The 22,771-nt window shown below is 30.2% G+C and overlaps 1 protein-coding gene across 1 annotated transcript; it reads left to right on the top strand.

The window, feature by feature from the left end:
- Window positions 1-207: 207 nt before the first annotated feature.
- Window positions 208-3,070, top strand: LOC140137117 (uncharacterized). Its single transcript, XM_072158772.1, has 2 exons — window positions 208-250; window positions 2,409-3,070. Exons 1-2 carry the CDS (start codon window positions 208-210, stop codon window positions 3,068-3,070), a joined length of 705 nt encoding a protein of 234 aa, XP_072014873.1.
- The last annotated feature ends 19,701 nt before the right edge of the window (window positions 3,071-22,771 follow it).

A 22,771-nucleotide genomic window follows, 5' to 3' on the forward strand; every position in this document is an offset into this window, starting at 1 on the left:
TCACAGTAGTTGACAAACCGAACAAGCTGTTGTTGGTAAACAGTATCATCATCATCGGCAATTAGCCCAATCATGGCACTATCGTCCGCAAATTTAATAACAGGACATGCAGGGTCATTCGATCTAAAATCGGACCTCATTCAAACCAATTCAATGCACGACCTCAGAGTTACCTGCATGACTTTGGCGGGCTATTTTGAAACAGTCATGGTTACGCATGCAGGTACTTATTTTGAAAGTCCTAAACAAGGTATAGCAGTCACTGATGATAGGATATGCAGCTTATCTGCTTATAGAACACAGATAACCTCTATTCCTATAGTGCTCAAGATTACAAGAATTTATTATATAGCTTGCCGAGCAGCTGCCCTTGCGTATGAAAGGTTGCAGGATGCTTCTCTGTGTAATGAGAATGTTTGAATTGGTAATTTCGGGTTGCTGAACCCGACATTTAGTAGCCCAATTGGACAACTTGATGTTTGCAGATTTTCTCCGCGACTTCTGACCATTTCCAAGTCCTGTCCCATATTTAACCCCGCGAGCCTGGCTGTCACAATTTTGGGCAACCGTTAACCCTCATTGGTATTGAACATGTCATGTTATCTTAATTGTTTAATCATGTAGCGTACCAAGTCCATAGTACACGTCACCCAAATGACATAGATGTGTATTTTGAAAATGGCCGCAGCTCAAGAGAATTCAGATATTATCCGCGTCATGTTATGGTCTGTTCCACGATCTGTGTCAACATGTTTTCTGAAATGTATGACAAATGTTCCCAGATCTTATACGTGGTACGAACCCTATTTTCAGGCAAAAGAATTGTCAAATTATGGCAAATATCGCAAAGATGTAGTAAATGTAATGCTAAATGCGTGGGGAGCTGCAGCTACAGGGGAGAATACGACTACTTTTGGTTCTAAAATATCAGGTAGGCCGACTGTATAGTACGCAAATCTTTTTTGCTGGACTCAAGTAGTCCAGCCCCAGACTACTCCCAATTCCATAAAACATGGCAGCTCTAATATGTTTGGATTAAAAATAGTAATATCCTGGTTTTGCCAAATAAAACTATATATATAAATCCGATACTTTAGTTAGATCTAACTAGCAATGAAAGTCACATTTTATATTAAAATTTAATATTTTCGGGAAATAAGGGCCAAATTTGTTATCTTTAGTAGACAGTATCACTGAGTGTATTTGCTATCTTCAGTATACAGCATCACTGAGTGTATTTGCTATCTTCAGTAGACAGCATCACTGAGTGTATTGCTATCTTCAGGGAGAAAAAATGTGTTGAAGTGAGCTTTTAAAAGAGTCTACGTTTGTCCTGGGGACGACTCGCAATTTGAATCAACATGGCACTAATAAAAGAGTCTACCACTTGACTCCATCAAGAGTCCAATATAGGGAACTCTCTTTTAGAGTCGTCTTGAGGACAAACTGTATACAAGTAACTTTTACCTACTGGGATTCTAACCAGGGACCAAGTTTGATGCTCTACCGATTGAGCTAACGGGGTTTATACATTTGATGAAGTTTTTTAAGTTAATATAAGCAATATTTACATCGTTATTTTCAGTGAATGTCGCCCGTGTTAAATGAGACGATAAATATGGACGACAGCGGCTAAAAATAATACCTTTATTCTCTGAAAATATGATATTTTACCCTGATAAGGTAATTTTCAGTCGTCGTATCATGCGGGAGTGTTACCATATATCCATTTTATATCTACCTCCTATTCCAGAAAAATACAGAATAATATTTTTTTGGGGGTGGGGGGCATTAACCAAATATTATCCTGTTTTGCCAAATGAAACATTGCTAAATCTTACACCTTGAGTTAGTTCTAACTGACAATAAAAGTAAAATGGTAATAGTTGCAATATGCGGGCAAAGCGACCAAAACGTGCTATTTTGCAGGATTTCTTACACATTTTGCAGCCACAAAATTCAAAGACTTTATCTAAGTCTAAGCATTCACAATTTGGAGTATACCGGTATGCTATGTGTTTTCTAATAATTTTAGTTTTTATGTTAACTTTGATAATAATTTATTAATGTTTGTAAAATATATTAGAAAATGTGTTTTCGAAACAATAGAATAACCTGAAATTAGTCTTAGTACAAGTCTTTGTGCTTGATTATCACAGGATATGCAAAACACCCTAAAAATGAATGTTTTTGGTCTTTATGTCCTATTTCCAAAAACTGGCCAAATATTAAAATTTGACTTTTATTGCCAGTTAGCATTGAGACTTTTATTGCCAGTTAGCATTGAGATTCAGCTATGTTTCATTTGGCAAAACAGGATAATATTTGTTTAATCGCCAAAAAGAACGACTTTTTTTTGAGTCGTTCGCAAGACACTATAAACCTGTGTTATATATTTTCCTATCTAGGAGGTTATTGGGCTGCCGACAAATCTTACTCTTGGATTAAACATCAACTAGAAGACGTACCACCGGACAACAAGAAAATCGTGTTTTGTAAAGACTTGAGTTGGGGAATAGACGGAATGTACGAATACATCCCAGACGGGTTCCGTCATTCGTTTCTGATTCGTCATCCCTATAAAGTCTTCGACTCATGGGAGAGAATGATCAACCGTCCAATCGAAGACGAGTCAAAACGGATGAAAGTATCCGAGATGCCGGAATATTTAACGCCATCAGGGCTGTTCTACAAAGAACAGTACGATCTTTTCCAACATGTGAAGGAACAATACGAACCAAATCCTGTAATTATTGACACTGATGACTTATTAGCTGACCCAGGTCGTGTATTGAAAGCATATTGTCAGGTAGTAGGTATACCGTACACCGATGACTTACTGCAGTGGAAACCTGGTAGAGAATGCATGGACCAACAGTGGATGGTGTCCAAAGAACAGATTATGGCTCAAAATTTCGCCAATTTTCACATGGAAAGCTTTACCAGTACATGTTTTAGAAAACCTACAAAAGTACCTGATCGGGATGAAGTTTCAGAAGATGTACGTCACTGCTCTGATGTATGCATGGAATATTATAAAGAAATGTATGCAAACAAATTGCAAATTTAGAATGGTAAAAAGAAGAAATACATTTGATCTGATGTTGAATCTCAACAATGGCAAAGTAAAAGGTTTGTCTCAAAGGTCCTCCGATATTGAAATTTTAAACTTACCAAACTCGATGATTTTACTGACATTCAATGTTTTATGCGTAAGCTTTAAGCCATTGTGATTGAAATTTTGGCAATTTACAGTTTATATCGTAGGCAGTAAAGACCTCTTTCATGTTTTAAATGGTGAAAATTTGTGGGAAAATTAAAAATAAAAACAAATTGCTTTTTGACAAGTTATGCGCACACGAATTTATTAATGCGCACGGGACCTTTGAGAAATGCCTTTATTAATTTGACATTTAGCATAAACAAGTGTAAAAAAAAAAAAAAAAAAGAGTTCGTCTCAAAGCTTGCGCACGCGTTTGTAAAATCCCACGATTTGACAAAAAAAACAAATGCGGAAATTTTTTTATTTCAAAAAAAAAATTTTTTTAGTTTTTTTCCAGAAAAAATCGGCGAAAATCAGACTTTTTCTCAAAATACCATGAAAAAAAAGTCGGGAAAAAAAAATCGCATTTCACATTTGTTTTTAAATTTCTCGTGAGCTTTGAGACAAACCTTCTTTTTTTTTGGCCTAATAGTAATAAAAAATAAAATAAACGTATTATTTTCTCTACACTATAATACTTTACACTACCGAAGAGAGAAATATTTGCACATTCCAAAGTTCATTTTGTATATAAGGATATCTACTTTAGGTATTAAACACAATACTAGCTATCTGATTTAATGCTTTCTGTTGAAGATATGTCTTTAGGCATTAAACACAATATCTGATTTAATGCTATCTACTGAAGATATCCTTACTACTAAGCACAATACTCACTATCTAATTTGTATGCTTTCTACTGAAGACATTAAACAAAAAACAAACTTTAGGCATTACACACAATAATACTAGCTATCTGATTTGTTGCTTTTATGATAAGGATAATGAACTGAGTGCAATGCATTCGTCAAGATAATCGCACGCGCCGTGGAGTTATTGCATTTAGCTTGAGAGCCGATAGGCTCGAAAGCTAAATGCAATAACTCCATGGCAAGTGCAATTATCTTGACGAATGCATTTACACGAGTACATTATCCGTCATACACTTTGAGTGTAGGCCTATTAAAACAATAGGCAATATTAATTGCTGCATTCATTATATTAGTTTTAATATTAGGGAAAATATCTTACATTTTAAAAACACCGTCAGGACATTGACCAGCTACGTAGCATTTAACTGGTAAAGAAAATCAATCCCTGTAATCAATGGTATCGATTGCGCCATACGTCATACTTAGGTAACTTATTCGCGCATGGTATAATTGACTTGACTTTATGTTGTGATCATTTAATATTGTGGTTTCGAACACAGAGAGCACTGAACCAGTTGGAAACGATCGATTTAGATGTCAGACTAGTACTACAGTGAATATCAACTGGACTTTATAGCTCTATAATTTGAACTACTTATATTAAAACACACGACATTGGGATTTAACAATTTGATCAGTATTATCATAGGCCTTCAAACACATGTGTTTGAAGGCCTATGGTATTATAAAGCATGATCATGATATTATGCGCTAGTGTGTGTTTCCCGGGCCCGGCTATGTTATTTTAGATATAGGCCTATATGTATTTCATTTGTAAAATGCTGAATATTTTGCAATGGTGTCATCTTGTATAATTATGATCCACCTGTTTTTGGCCCTTTTTAATTAATAGAAGCTCGATTATTCTCATTTGATGTTTGATTTATTTGAGGTCATTAATCATAATTTATGACAATGATATTTGCAAGGGTGCAACTCTACTAGTCTTATTACAAGACTGCCCTATCCCAACCCTAAACCCTAATCCTAAACTCCGTAAACGAGGACTGGACTCAAGTCTAGCGAGTTGCACCTTATTCGGTAATTGTACACTATTATAGAACACCGTTTGTAACTATACCATTTTAACACCACAGAATGTATATTTGTACTTTTTTGTTGGTATATATATCGAACAGACAATTATATAGTTATGTGATCTCTGTGTCTAACACGGCCCTGCAAGGTGCTAACACTTCAAAGTGTTCATAGTTCTGGTCGCTAGGGTTCAAATCCCCGCACATGCATGGAATCCTACGTAATATGTATCATGTTCGCTTCCATCTAGCGATCAATAACCTGAATAACCATTGTGTAATTCAATTCAATGCACAAGCTCATACACATGTGGTTCTTTGATGTCAATCGCATACAATATAACCCGTGATCAATAATGAACGTTGGTCAAAAGACGAGCTTACTGAAGTGAAAAATTATGTACATGCAGATTCATCATTTATGCATATTGCCTTGAAAATCATAAAAAGCAACTGCTTGGTCAACCCAAATGATTTTATTAGCGTTATTTCTAAACCAAATTTCAAAACCACAAAGTGTTTTACCTGACTTTTGACCCAGAAATGTATGAATTTAATGAGAAATTGTGATGAAAAATAATATTTTACAAGTCAGATTCAGAAAGAGAAAATCTCATTACACACGTTAATTACATCACAATCCAAACATAGATGGTTAAGTTCATAGAGAATGTTACAAACTGTTGTATGTTTTGCCATATTGTTTTTCTATAGGGAATAATGTTTTATCGTTAAAATCGGACATGAAAACCTATCAAAAACACAACAAAAACGTGCATCGCTATTTGTATGCATGAAACAAATTATAAGAATTGTACAGAAGTGACCTAACACTTATGAAGGCTGTATCTTGAGAAAGCGCATGGTCTGATGCTAGAATCTTGGCAAGGACACTCTGGTGAAATAAAGAAAAATATATGTGATTGATTTTGTGTGACTTTTGAGCGTTAAATGTTTCAAAATTTAAAAATGAACAAAATGCGAGTAACTATGATGTCATCAACATGACAATAATATTCATGATAAATAATTATTGCTCCCTAAAAAAGAAATGGTTAACAGATGGTTTGAATACATCGCACGACTTTATAGTAACTGTATCTAGAAATTTGTGCAAGTTACTTGTCAATTTTCGCCAGAAACGAGCTTTTTCTACGGTTACTGCCCAGCTCATTAGCGCGATATGGGATATTCTTTACCTCGAGTTTACTGCCCTCTGTTGACGACAGGGCTTCGAACTCTTATCAAGGCGATCTAAGAAGTGCAGGGCCGTGCTAAAGCGCCACCTAACTCTACTTTATGGTTATGTGAAAGTAGTATTTCTAGTATTTGAGCGTGCACGTATTATCTAGAATCTATTGTTTAGCGTGCAGGTTTTAGATAATGCATTGTTTAGCGTGCAGGTTTATATAATTTGGGCTGTGAAGGGTAGTTCGCGAAAATAATACACGGGAGAAGAATACATAACGATGAATAGAAACGGGCACTAGAAGTGTATATTGAAGATAAAGTCTTTAGGTATTTAACTCAATACTAGCTGTCTGATCTAATGCTGTCTACTGAAGATATCTAGGCATTTAACATAATACTAGCTATATAGCTAGCTAGCTAGCTATCTGATTTAATGCTACTAAAGATATGTATTTAGCAATTAAACACAATCTAAATTTTCTGCTTAGGATCTGACTTTAGGTATTAAACACGATATTATGTATCTGATTTAATGCTATATACTGAAGACATCTTTAGGCATTAAACACAATACTAGCTATCTGATTTAATGTTATCTACTGAAGATATGTCTTTAGGCATTAAACTCAATACTAGCTATCTGCTTTAATGCTATCTACTGAAGATATATCTTTAGGCATTGCATTAATACAATACTAGCTATCTGATTAATGCTATCTACTGAAGATATATCTTTAGGCATTAATACAATACTAGCTATCTGATTTAATGCTATCTACTGAAGATATATCTTTAGGCATTAATACAATACTAGCTGTCTGATTTAATGCTATCTACTGAAGATATGTCTTAAGGCATTAACACAATACTAGCTATCTGATTTAATGTTATCTACTGAAGATATATATCTTAGGTATTAAACAAATTATAGCTATCTGATTTAAAGCTATCTACTGAAGATATATCTTAAGGCATTAATACAATACTAGCTATCTGATTTAATGCTATCTACTGAAGATATATCTTTAGGCATTAATACAATACTAGCTATCTGATTTAATGCTATCTACTGAAGATATGTCTTTAGGTATTAAACACAATACTAGCTATCTGATTTAATGTTATCTACTGAAGATATATCTTTAGGCATTAATACAATACTAGCTATCTGATTTAATGATATCTACTGAAGATATATCTTTAGGCATTAATAAAATACTAGCTATCTGATTTAATGCTATCTACTGAAGATATATCTTTAGGCATTAACACAATACTAGCTATCTGATTTAATGTTATCTACTGAAGATATATATCTTAGGTATTAAACAAATTATAGCTATCTGATTTAAAGCTATCTACTGAAGATATATCTTAAGGCATTAATACAATACTAGCTATCTGATTTAATGCTATCTACTGAAGATATATCTTTAGGCATTAATACAATACTAGCTATCTGATTTAATGCTATCCACTGAAGATATATCTTTAGGCATTAATACAATACTAGCTATCTGATTTAATGCTATCTACTGAAGATATGTCTTTAGGCATTAAAACAATACTAGCTATCTGATTTAATGCTATCTACTGAAGATATATCTTTAGGCATTAATACAATACTAGCTATCTGATTTAATGCTATCTACTGAAGATATATCTTTAGGCATTAATACAATACTAGCTATCTGATTTAATGATATCTACTGAAGATATATCTTTAGGCATTAATAAAATACTAGCTATCTGATTTAATGCTATCTACTGAAGATATATCTTTAGGCATTAATACAATACTAGCTATCTGATTTAATGATATCTACTGAAGATATATCTTTAGGCATTAATAAAATACTAGCTGTCTGATCTAATGCTGTCTACTGAAGATATCTAGGTATTTAACATAATACTAGCTAGCTAGCTAGCTAGCTAGCTATCTGATTTAATGCTACTAAAGATATGTATTTAGCAATTAAACACAATCTAAATTTTCTGCTTAGGATCTGACTTTAGGTATTAAACACGATACTATGTATCTGATTTAATGCTATATACTGAAGACATCTTTAGGCATTAAACTCAATACTAGCTATCTGATTTAATGCTATCTACTGAAGATATATCTTTAGGCATTAATACAATATTAGCTATCTGATTTAATTCTTTCTACTGAAGATATATCTTTAGGCATTAATACAATACTAGCTATCTGATTTAATGCTATCTACTGAATATATATCTTTAGGCATTAATACAATACTAGCTATCTGATTTAATGCTATCTACTGAAGATATGTCTTTAGGTATTAAACACAAAACTAGCTAGCTGATTTAATGCTATCTACTGAAGATATGTCTTAAGGCATTAAACACAATACTAGCTATCTGATTTAATGCTATCTACTGAAGATATGTCTTAAGGCATTAAACACAATACTAGCTATCTGATTTAATGCTATCTACTGAAGATATATCTTTAGGCATTGCATTAATACAATACTAGCTATCTGATTAATGATATCTACTGAAGATATATCTTTAGGCATTAATACAATACTAGCTATCTGATTTAATGCTATCTACTGAAGATATATCTTTAGGCATTAATACAATACTAGCTGTCTGATTTAATGCTATCTACTGAAGATATGTCTTAAGGCATTAACACAATACTAGCTATCTGATTTAATGTTATCTACTGAAGATATATATCTTAGGTATTAAACAAATTCTAGCTATCTGATTTAAAGCTATCTACTGAAGATATATCTTAAGGCATTAATACAATACTAGCTATCTGATTTAATGCTATCTACTGAAGATATGTCTTTAGGTATTAAACACAATACTAGCTATCTGATTTAATGTTATCTACTGAAGATATATCTTTAGGCATTAATACAATACTAGCTATCTGATTTAATGCTATCTACTGAAGATATATCTTTAGGCATTAATACAATACTAGCTATCTGATTTAATGCTATCTACTGAAGATATATATCTTAGGTATTAAACAAATTATAGCTATCTGATTTAAAGCTATCTACTGAAGATATATCTTAAGGCATTAATACAATACTAGCTGTCTGATTTAATGCTATCTACTGAAGATATGTCTTTAGGCATTAATAAAATACTAGCTATCTGATTTAATGCTATCTACTGAAGATATATCTTTAGGCATTAATACAATACTAGCTATCTGATTTAATGCTATCTACTGAAGATATATCTTTAGGCATTAAACACAATACTAGCTATCTGATTTAATGCTATCTACTGAAGATATATCTTTAGGCATTAATACAATACTAGCTATCTGATTTAATGCTATCTACTGAAGATATATCTTTAGGCATTAATACAATACTACCTATCTGATTTAATGCTATCTACTGAAGATATATATCTTAGGCATTAAACACAATACTAGCTATCTGATTTAATGCTATCTACTGAAGATATATCTTTAGGCATTAATACAATACTAGCTATCTGATTTAATGCTATCTACTGAAGATATGTCTTTAGGTATTAAACACAATACTAGCTATCTGATTGAATTCTTTCTACTGAAGATATATCTTTAGGCATTAATACAATACTAGCTATCTGATTTAATGCTATCTACTGAAGATATATCTTTAAGCATTAAACACAATACTAGCTATCTGATTTAATGTTATCTACTGAAGATATATCTTAAGGCATTAATACAATACTAGCTATCTGATTTAATGCTATCTACTGAAGATATATCTTTAGGCATTAATACAATACTAGCTATCTGATTTAATGCTATCTACTGAAGATATGTCTTTAGGTATTAAACACAATACTAGCTATCTGATTTAATGTTATCTACTGTAGATATGTCTTTAGGCATTAAACACAATACTAGCTATCTGCTTTAATGCTATCTACTGAAGATATATCTTTAGGCATTGCATTAATACAATACTAGCTATCTGATTAATGCTATCTACTGAAGATATATCTTTAGGCATTAATACAATACTAGCTATCTGATTTAATGCTATCTACTGAAGATATATCTTTAGGCATTAATACAATACTAGCTGTCTGATTTAATGCTATCTACTGAAGATATGTCTTAAGGCATTAACACAATACTAGCTATCTGATTTAATGTTATCTACTGAAGATATATATCTTAGGTATTAAACAAATTATAGCTATCTGATTTAAAGCTATCTACTGAAGATATATCTTAAGGCATTAATACAATACTAGCTATCTGATTTAATGCTATCTACTGAAGATATATCTTTAGGCATTAATACAATACTAGCTATCTGATTTAATGCTATCTACTGAAGATATGTATTTAGGTATTAAACACAATACTAGCTATCTGATTTAATGTTATCTACTGAAGATATATCTTTAGGCATTAATACAATACTAGCTATCTGATTTAATGCTATCTACTGAAGATATGTCTTTAGGCATTAAACACAATACTAGCTATCTGATTTAATGCTATCTACTGAAGATATATCTTCAGGCATTAATACAATACTAGCTATCTGATTTAATGCTATCTACTGAAGATATATCTTTAGGCATTAATACAATACTAGCTATCTGATTTAATGATATCTACTGAAGATATATCTTTAGGCATTAATAAAATACTAGCTATCTGATTTAATGCTATCTACTGAAGATATATCTTTAGGCATTAATACAATACTAGCTATCTGATTTAATGATATCTACTGAAGATATATCTTTAGGCATTAATAAAATACTAGCTGTCTGATCTAATGCTGTCTACTGAAGATATCTAGGCATTTAACATAATACTAGCTAGCTAGCTAGCTAGCTAGCTATCTGATTTAATGCTACTAAAGATATGTATTTAGCAATTAAACACAATCTAAATTTTCTGCTTAGGATCTGACTTTAGGTATTAAACACGATACTATGTATCTGATTTAATGCTATATACTGAAGACATCTTTAGGCATTTAACTCAATACTAGCTATCTGATTTAATGCTATCTACTGAAGATATATCTTTAGGCATTAATACAATACTAGCTATCTGATTTAATGCTATCTACTGAAGATATATCTTTAGGCATTAATACAATACTAGCTGTCTGATTTAATGCTATCTGCTGAAGATATGTCTTTAGGTATTAAACACAATACTAGCTATCTGATTTAATTCTTTCTACTGAAGATATATCTTTAGGCATTAATACAATACTAGCTATCTGATTTAATGCTATCTACTGAATATATATCTTTAGGCATTAATACAATACTAGCTATCTGATTTAATGCTATCTACTGAAGATATGTCTTTAGGTATTAAACACAAAACTAGCTAGCTGATTTAATGCTATCTACTGAAGATATGTCTTAAGGCATTAAACACAATACTAGCTATCTGATTTAATGCTATCTACTGAAGATATGTCTTAAGGCATTAAACACAATACTAGCTATCTGATTTAATGCTATCTACTGAAGATATATCTTTAGGCATTGCATTAATACAATACTAGCTATCTGATTAATGATATCTACTGAAGATATATCTTTAGGCATTAATACAATACTAGCTATCTGATTTAATGCTATCTACTGAAGATATATCTTTAGGCATTAATACAATACTAGCTGTCTGATTTAATGCTATCTACTGAAGATATGTCTTAAGGCATTAACACAATACTAGCTATCTGATTTAATGTTATCTACTGAAGATATATATCTTAGGTATTAAACAAATTCTAGCTATCTGATTTAAAGCTATCTACTGAAGATATATCTTAAGGCATTAATACAATACTAGCTATCTGATTTAATGCTATCTACTGAAGATATGTCTTTAGGTATTAAACACAATACTAGCTATCTGATTTAATGTTATCTACTGAAGATATATCTTTAGGCATTAATACAATACTAGCTATCTGATTTAATGCTATCTACTGAAGATATATCTTTAGGCATTAATACAATACTAGCTATCTGATTTAATGCTATCTACTGAAGATATGTCTTTAGGTATTAAACACAATACTAGCTATCTGATTTAATGTTATCTACTGAAGATATATCTTTAGGCATTAATACAATACTAGCTATCTGATTTAATGCTATCTACTGAAGATATGTCTTTAGGCATTAAACACAATACTAGCTATCTGAATAAATGCTATCTACTGAAGATATATCTTTAGGCATTAATACAATACTAGCTATCTGATTAATGCTATCTACTGAAGATATATCTTTAGGCATTAATACAATACTAGCTATCTGATTTAATGCTATCTACTGAAGATATATCTTTAGGCATTAATACAATACTAGCTGTCTGATTTAATGCTATCTGCTGAAGATATGTCTTCAGGTATTAAACACAATACTAGCTATCTGATTTAATTCTTTCTACTGAAGATATATCTTTAGGCATTAATACAATACTAGCTATCTGATTTAATGCTATCTACTGAATATATATCTTTAGGCATTAATACAATACTAGCTATCTGATTTAATGCTATCTACTGAAGATATGTCTTTAGGTATTAAACACAATACTAGCTATCTGATTTAATGCTATCTACTGAAGACATGTCTTAAGGCATTAAACACAATACTAGCTATCTGATTTAATGCTATCTACTGAAGATATGTCTTAAGGCATTAAACACAATACTAGCTATCTGATTTAATGCTATCTACTGAAGATATATCTTTAGGCATTAATACAATACTAGCTATCTGATTTAATGCTATCTACTGAAGATATGTCTTTAGGTATTAAACACAAAACTAGCTAGCTGATTTAATGCTATCTACTGAAGATATGTCTTAAGGCATTAAACACAATACTAGCTATCTGATTTAATGCTATCTACTGAAGATATGTCTTAAGGCATTAAACACAATACTAGCTATCTGATTTAATGCTATCTACTGAAGATATATCTTTAGGCATTGCATTAATACAATACTAGCTATCTGATTAATGATATCTACTGAAGATATATCTTTAGGCATTAATACAATACTAGCTATCTGATTTAATGCTATCTACTGAAGATATATCTTTAGGCATTAATACAATACTAGCTGTCTGATTTAATGCTATCTACTGAAGATATGTCTTAAGGCATTAACACAATACTAGCTATCTGATTTAATGCTATCTACTGAAGATATATCTTAAGGCATTAATACAATACTAGCTATCTGATTTAATGCTATCTACTGAAGATATATCTTTAGGCATTAAACTCAATACTACCTATCTGATTTAATGCTATCTACTGAAGATATATATCTTAGGCATTAAACACAATACTAGCTATCTGATTTAATGCTATCTACTGAAGATATATATCTTAGGTATTAAACAAATTCTAGCTATCTGATTTAAAGCTATCTACTGAAGATATATCTTAAGGCATTAATACAATACTAGCTATCTGATTTAATGTTATCTACTGAAGATATGTCTTTAGGCATTAAACACAATACTAGCTATCTGATTTAATGCTATCTACTGAAGATATATCTTTAGGCATTAAACTCAATACTACCTATCTGATTTAATGCTATCTACTGAAGATATATATCTTAGGCATTAAACACAATACTAGCTATCTGATTTAATGCTATCTACTGAAGATATATCTTTAGGCATTAATACAATACTAGCTATCTGATTTAATGCTATCTACTGAAGATATATCTTTAGGCATTAAACTCAATACTACCTATCTGATTTAATGCTATCTACTGAAGATATATATCTTAGGCATTAAACACAATACTAGCTATCTGATTTAATGCTATCTACTGAAGATATATCTTTAGGCATTAATACAATACTAGCTATCTGATTTAATGCTATCCACTGAAGATATATCTTTAGGCATTAACACAATACTAGCTATCTGATTTAATGTTATCTACTGAAGATATATATCTTAGGTATTAAACAAATTCTAGCTATCTGATTTAAAGCTATCTACTGAAGATATATCTTAAGGCATTAATACAATACTAGCTATCTGATTTAATGTTATCTACTGAAGATATGTCTTTAGGCATTAAACACAATACTAGCTATCTGATTTAATGCTATCTACTGAAGATATATCTTTAGGCATTAAACTCAATACTACCTATCTGATTTAATGCTATCTACTGAAGATATATATCTTAGGCATTAAACACAATACTAGCTATCTGATTTAATGCTATCTACTGAAGATATATCTTTAGGCATTAATACAATACTAGCTATCTGATTTAATGCTATCTACTGAAGATATATCTTTAGGCATTAAACTCAATACTACCTATCTGATTTAATGCTATCTACTGAAGATATATATCTTAGGCATTAAACACAATACTAGCTATCTGATTTAATGCTATCTACTGAAGATATATCTTTAGGCATTAAATTAATACAATACTAGCTATCTGATTTAATGCTATCCACTGAAGATATATCTTTAGGCATTAATACAATACTAGCTATCTGATTTAATGATATCTACTGAAGATATATCTTTAGGCATTAATAAAATACTAGCTATCTGATTTAATGCTATCTACTGAAGATATATCTTTAGGCATTAATACAATACTAGCTATCTGATTTAATGCTATCTACTGAAGATATACATCTTAGGTATTAAACAAATTATAGCTATCTGATTTAAAGCTATCTACTGAAGATATATCTTAAGGCATTAATACAATACTAGCTATCTGATTTAATGCTATCTACTGAAGATATATCTTTAGGCATTAATACAATACTAGCTATCTGATTTAATGCTATCTACTGAAGATATATATCTTAGGCATTAAACACAATACTAGCTATCTGATTTAATGCTATCTACTGAAGATATATCTTTAGGCATTAATACAATACTAGCTATCTGATTTAATGCTATCTACTGAAGATATATATCTTAGGTATTAAACAAATTATAGCTATCTGATTTAAAGCTATCTACTGAAGATATATCTTAAGGCATTAATACAATACTAGCTATCTGATTTAATGCTATCTACTGAAGATATGTCTTTAGGCATTAATAAAATACTAGCTATCTGATTTAATGCTATCTACTGAAGATATATCTTTAGGCATTAATACAATACTAGCTATCTGATTTAATGCTATCTACTGAAGATATATCTTTAGGCATTAAACACAATACTAGCTATCTGATTTAATGCTATCTACTGAAGATATATCTTTAGGCATTAATACAATACTAGCTATCTGATTTAATGCTATCTACTGAAGATATATCTTTAGGCATTAATACAATACTACCTATCTGATTTAATGCTATCTACTGAAGATATATATCTTAGGCATTAAACACAATACTAGCTATCTGATTTAATGCTATCTACTGAAGATATATCTTTAGGCATTAATACAATACTAGCTATCTGATTTAATGATATCTACTGAAGATATGTCTTTAGGTATTAAACACAATACTAGCTATCTGATTTAATGTTATCTACTGAAGATATATCTTAAGGCATTAATACAATACTAGCTATCTGATTTAATGCTATCTACTGAAGATATATCTTAGGCATTAATACAATACTAGCTATCTGATTGAATTCTTTCTACTGAAGATATATCTTTAGGCATTAATACAATACTAGCTATCTGATTTAATCCTATCTACTGAAGATATATCTTTAAGCATTAAACACAATACTAGCTATCTGATTTAATGTTATCTACTGAAGATATATCTTAAGGCATTAATACAATACTAGCTATCTGATTTAATGCTATCTACTGAAGATATATCTTTAGGCATTAATACAATACTAGCTATCTGATTTAATGCTATCTACTGAAGATATGTCTTTAGGTATTAAACACAATACTAGCTATTTGATTTAATGTTATCTACTGAAGATATGTCTTTAGGCATTAAACTCAATACTAGCTATCTGCTTTAATGCTATCTACTGAAGATATATCTTTAGGCATTGCATTAATACAATACTAGCTATCTGATTAATGCTATCTACTGAAGATATATCTTTAGGCATTAATACAATACTAGCTATCTGATTTAATGCTATCTACTGAAGATATATCTTTAGGCATTAATACAATACTAGCTGTCTGATTTAATGCTATCTACTGAAGATATGTCTTAAGGCATTAACACAATACTAGCTATCTGATTTAATGTTATCTACTGAAGATATATATCTTAGGTATTAAACAAATTATAGCTATCTGATTTAAAGCTATCTACTGAAGATATATCTTAAGGCATTAATACAATACTAGCTATCTGATTTAATGCTATCTACTGAAGATATATCTTTAGGCATTAATACAATACTAGCTATCTGATTTAATGCTATCTACTGAAGATATGTCTTTAGGTATTAAACACAATACTAGCTATCTGATTTAATGTTATCTACTGAAGATATATCTTTAGGCATTAATACAATACTAGCTATCTGATTTAATGCTATCTACTGAAGATATGTCTTTAGGCATTAAAAACAATACTAGCTATCTGATTTAATGCTATCTACTGAAGATATATCTTTAGGCATTAATACAATACTAGCTATCTGATTTAATGCTATCTACTGAAGATATATCTTTAGGCATTAATACAATACTAGCTATCTGATTTAATGATATCTACTGAAGATATATCTTTAGGCATTAATAAAATACTAGCTATCTGATTTAATGCTATCTACTGAAGATATATCTTTAGGCATTAATACAATACTAGCTATCTGATTTAATGATATCTACTGAAGATATATCTTTAGGCATTAATAAAATACTAGCTATCTGATTTAATGCTATCTACTGAAGATATATCTTTAGGCATTAATACAATACTAGCTATCTGATTTAATGATATCTACTGAAGATATATCTTTAGGCATTAATAAAATACTAGCTGTCTGATCTAATGCTGTCTACTGAAGATATCTAGGCATTTAACATAATACTAGCTAGCTAGCTAGCTAGCTAGCTATCTGATTTAATGCTACTAAAGATATGTATTTAGCAATTAAACACAATCTAAATTTTCTGCTTAGGATCTGACTTTAGGTATTAAACACGATACTATGTATCTGATTTAATGCTATATACTGAAGACATCTTTAGGCATTAAACTCAATACTAGCTATCTGATTTAATGCTATCTACTGAAGATATATCTTTAGGCATTAATACAATACTAGCTATCTGATTTAATGCTATCTACTGAAGATATATCTTTAGGCATTAATAAAATACTAGCTGTCTGATCTAATGCTGTCTACTGAAGATATCTAGGCATTTAACATAATACTAGCTAGCTAGCTAGCTAGCTAGCTATCTGATTTAATGCTACTAAAGATATGTATTTAGCAATTAAACACAATCTAAATTTTCTGCTTAGGATCTGACTTTAGGTATTAAACACGATACTATGTATCTGATTTAATGCTATATACTGAAGACATCTTTAGGCATTTAACTCAATACTAGCTATCTGATTTAATGCTATCTACTGAAGATATATCTTTAGGCATTAATACAATACTAGCTATCTGATTTAATGCTATCTACTGAAGATATATCTTTAGGCATTAATACAATACTAGCTGTCTGATTTAATGCTATCTGCTGAAGATATGTCTTTAGGTATTAAACACAATACTAGCTATCTGATTTAATTCTTTCTACTGAAGATATATCTTTAGGCATTAATACAATACTAGCTATCTGATTTAATGCTATCTACTGAATATATATCTTTAGGCATTAATACAATACTAGCTATCTGATTTAATGCTATCTACTGAAGATATGTCTTTAGGTATTAAACACAAAACTAGCTAGCTGATTTAATGCTATCTACTGAAGATATGTCTTAAGGCATTAAACACAATACTAGCTATCTGATTTAATGCTATCTACTGAAGATATGTCTTAAGGCATTAAACACAATACTAGCTATCTGATTTAATGCTATCTACTGAAGATATATCTTTAGGCATTGCATTAATACAATACTAGCTATCTGATTAATGATATCTACTGAAGATATATCTTTAGGCATTAATACAATACTAGCTATCTGATTTAATGCTATCTACTGAAGATATATCTTTAGGCATTAATACAATACTAGCTGTCTGATTTAATGCTATCTACTGAAGATATGTCTTAAGGCATTAACACAATACTAGCTATCTGATTTAATGTTATCTACTGAAGATATATATCTTAGGTATTAAACAAATTCTAGCTATCTGATTTAAAGCTATCTACTGAAGATATATCTTAAGGCATTAATACAATACTAGCTATCTGATTTAATGCTATCTACTGAAGATATGTCTTTAGGTATTAAACACAATACTAGCTATCTGATTTAATGTTATCTACTGAAGATATATCTTTAGGCATTAATACAATACTAGCTATCTGATTTAATGCTATCTACTGAAGATATATCTTTAGGCATTAATACAATACTAGCTATCTGATTTAATGCTATCTACTGAAGATATGTCTTTAGGTATTAAACACAATACTAGCTATCTGATTTAATGTTATCTACTGAAGATATATCTTTAGGCATTAATACAATACTAGCTATCTGATTTAATGCTATCTACTGAAGATATGTCTTTAGGCATTAAACACAATACTAGCTATCTGAATAAATGCTATCTACTGAAGATATATCTTTAGGCATTAATACAATACTAGCTATCTGATTAATGCTATCTACTGAAGATATATCTTTAGGCATTAATACAATACTAGCTATCTGATTTAATGCTATCTACTGAAGATATATCTTTAGGCATTAATACAATACTAGCTGTCTGATTTAATGCTATCTGCTGAAGATATGTCTTCAGGTATTAAACACAATACTAGCTATCTGATTTAATTCTTTCTACTGAAGATATATCTTTAGGCATTAATACAATACTAGCTATCTGATTTAATGCTATCTACTGAATATATATCTTTAGGCATTAATACAATACTAGCTATCTGATTTAATGCTATCTACTGAAGATATGTCTTTAGGTATTAAACACAATACTAGCTATCTGATTTAATGCTATCTACTGAAGACATGTCTTTAGGCATTAAACACAATACTAGCTATCTGATTTAATGCTATCTACTGAAGATATGTCTTAAGGCATTAAACACAATACTAGCTATCTGATTTAATGCTATCTACTGAAGATATATCTTTAGGCATTAATACAATACTAGCTATCTGATTTAATGCTATCTACTGAAGATATGTCTTTAGGTATTAAACACAAAACTAGCTAGCTGATTTAATGCTATCTACTGAAGATATGTCTTAAGGCATTAAACACAATACTAGCTATCTGATTTAATGCTATCTACTGAAGATATGTCTTAAGGCATTAAACACAATACTAGCTATCTGATTTAATGCTATCTACTGAAGATATATCTTTAGGCATTGCATTAATACAATACTAGCTATCTGATTAATGATATCTACTGAAGATATATCTTTAGGCATTAATACAATACTAGCTATCTGATTTAATGCTATCTACTGAAGATATATCTTTAGGCATTAATACAATACTAGCTGTCTGATTTAATGCTATCTACTGAAGATATGTCTTAAGGCATTAACACAATACTAGCTATCTGATTTAATGCTATCTACTGAAGATATATCTTAAGGCATTAATACAATACTAGCTATCTGATTTAATGCTATCTACTGAAGATATATCTTTAGGCATTAAACTCAATACTACCTATCTGATTTAATGCTATCTACTGAAGATATATATCTTAGGCATTAAACACAATACTAGCTATCTGATTTAATGCTATCTACTGAAGATATATATCTTAGGTATTAAACAAATTCTAGCTATCTGATTTAAAGCTATCTACTGAAGATATATCTTAAGGCATTAATACAATACTAGCTATCTGATTTAATGTTATCTACTGAAGATATGTCTTTAGGCATTAAACACAATACTAGCTATCTGATTTAATGCTATCTACTGAAGATATATCTTTAGGCATTAAACTCAATACTACCTATCTGATTTAATGCTATCTACTGAAGATATATATCTTAGGCATTAAACACAATACTAGCTATCTGATTTAATGCTATCTACTGAAGATATATCTTTAGGCATTAATACAATACTAGCTATCTGATTTAATGCTATCTACTGAAGATATATCTTTAGGCATTAAACTCAATACTACCTATCTGATTTAATGCTATCTACTGAAGATATATATCTTAGGCATTAAACACAATACTAGCTATCTGATTTAATGCTATCTACTGAAGATATATCTTTAGGCATTAATACAATACTAGCTATCTGATTTAATGCTATCCACTGAAGATATATCTTTAGGCATTAACACAATACTAGCTATCTGATTTAATGTTATCTACTGAAGATATATATCTTAGGTATTAAACAAATTCTAGCTATCTGATTTAAAGCTATCTACTGAAGATATATCTTAAGGCATTAATACAATACTAGCTATCTGATTTAATGTTATCTACTGAAGATATGTCTTTAGGCATTAAACACAATACTAGCTATCTGATTTAATGCTATCTACTGAAGATATATCTTTAGGCATTAAACTCAATACTACCTATCTGATTTAATGCTATCTACTGAAGATATATATCTTAGGCATTAAACACAATACTAGCTATCTGATTTAATGCTATCTACTGAAGATATATCTTTAGGCATTAATACAATACTAGCTATCTGATTTAATGCTATCTACTGAAGATATATCTTTAGGCATTAAACTCAATACTACCTATCTGATTTAATGCTATCTACTGAAGATATATATCTTAGGCATTAAACACAATACTAGCTATCTGATTTAATGCTATCTACTGAAGATATATCTTTAGGCATTAATACAATACTAGCTATCTGATTTAATGCTATCCACTGAAGATATATCTTTAGGCATTAATACAATACTAGCTATCTGATTTAATGATATCTACTGAAGATATATCTTTAGGCATTAATAAAATACTAGCTATCTGATTTAATGCTATCTACTGAAGATATATCTTTAGGCATTAATACAATACTAGCTATCTGATTTAATGCTATCTACTGAAGATATACATCTTAGGTATTAAACAAATTATAGCTATCTGATTTAAAGCTATCTACTGAAGATATATCTTAAGGCATTAATACAATACTAGCTATCTGATTTAATGCTATCTACTGAAGATATATCTTTAGGCATTAATACAATACTAGCTATCTGATTTAATGCTATCTACTGAAGATATATATCTTAGGCATTAAACACAATACTAGCTATCTGATTTAATGCTATCTACTGAAGATATATCTTTAGGCATTAATACAATACTAGCTATCTGATTTAATGCTATCTACTGAAGATATATATCTTAGGTATTAAACAAATTATAGCTATCTGATTTAAAGCTATCTACTGAAGATATATCTTAAGGCATTAATACAATACTAGCTATCTGATTTAATGCTATCTACTGAAGATATGTCTTTAGGCATTAATAAAATACTAGCTATCTGATTTAATGCTATCTACTGAAGATATATCTTTAGGCATTAATACAATACTAGCTATCTGATTTAATGCTATCTACTGAAGATATATCTTTAGGCATTAAACACAATACTAGCTATCTGATTTAATGCTATCTACTGAAGATATATCTTTAGGCATTAATACAATACTAGCTATCTGATTTAATGCTATCTACTGAAGATATATCTTTAGGCATTAATACAATACTACCTATCTGATTTAATGCTATCTACTGAAGATATATATCTTAGGCATTAAACACAATACTAGCTATCTGATTTAATGCTATCTACTGAAGATATATCTTTAGGCATTAATACAATACTAGCTATCTGATTTAATGATATCTACTGAAGATATGTCTTTAGGTATTAAACACAATACTAGCTATCTGATTTAATGTTATCTACTGAAGATATATCTTAAGGCATTAATACAATACTAGCTATCTGATTTAATGCTATCTACTGAAGATATATCTTAGGCATTAATACAATACTAGCTATCTGATTGAATTCTTTCTACTGAAGATATATCTTTAGGCATTAATACAATACTAGCTATCTGATTTAATCCTATCTACTGAAGATATATCTTTAAGCATTAAACACAATACTAGCTATCTGATTTAATGTTATCTACTGAAGATATATCTTAAGGCATTAATACAATACTAGCTATCTGATTTAATGCTATCTACTGAAGATATATCTTTAGGCATTAATACAATACTAGCTATCTGATTTAATGCTATCTACTGAAGATATGTCTTTAGGTATTAAACACAATACTAGCTATTTGATTTAATGTTATCTACTGAAGATATGTCTTTAGGCATTAAACTCAATACTAGCTATCTGCTTTAATG

The sequence above is a fragment of the Amphiura filiformis genome, chromosome 17 (assembly GCF_039555335.1).
Source record: "Amphiura filiformis chromosome 17, Afil_fr2py, whole genome shotgun sequence".
NCBI lineage: Eukaryota > Metazoa > Echinodermata > Ophiuroidea > Amphilepidida > Amphiuridae > Amphiura > Amphiura filiformis.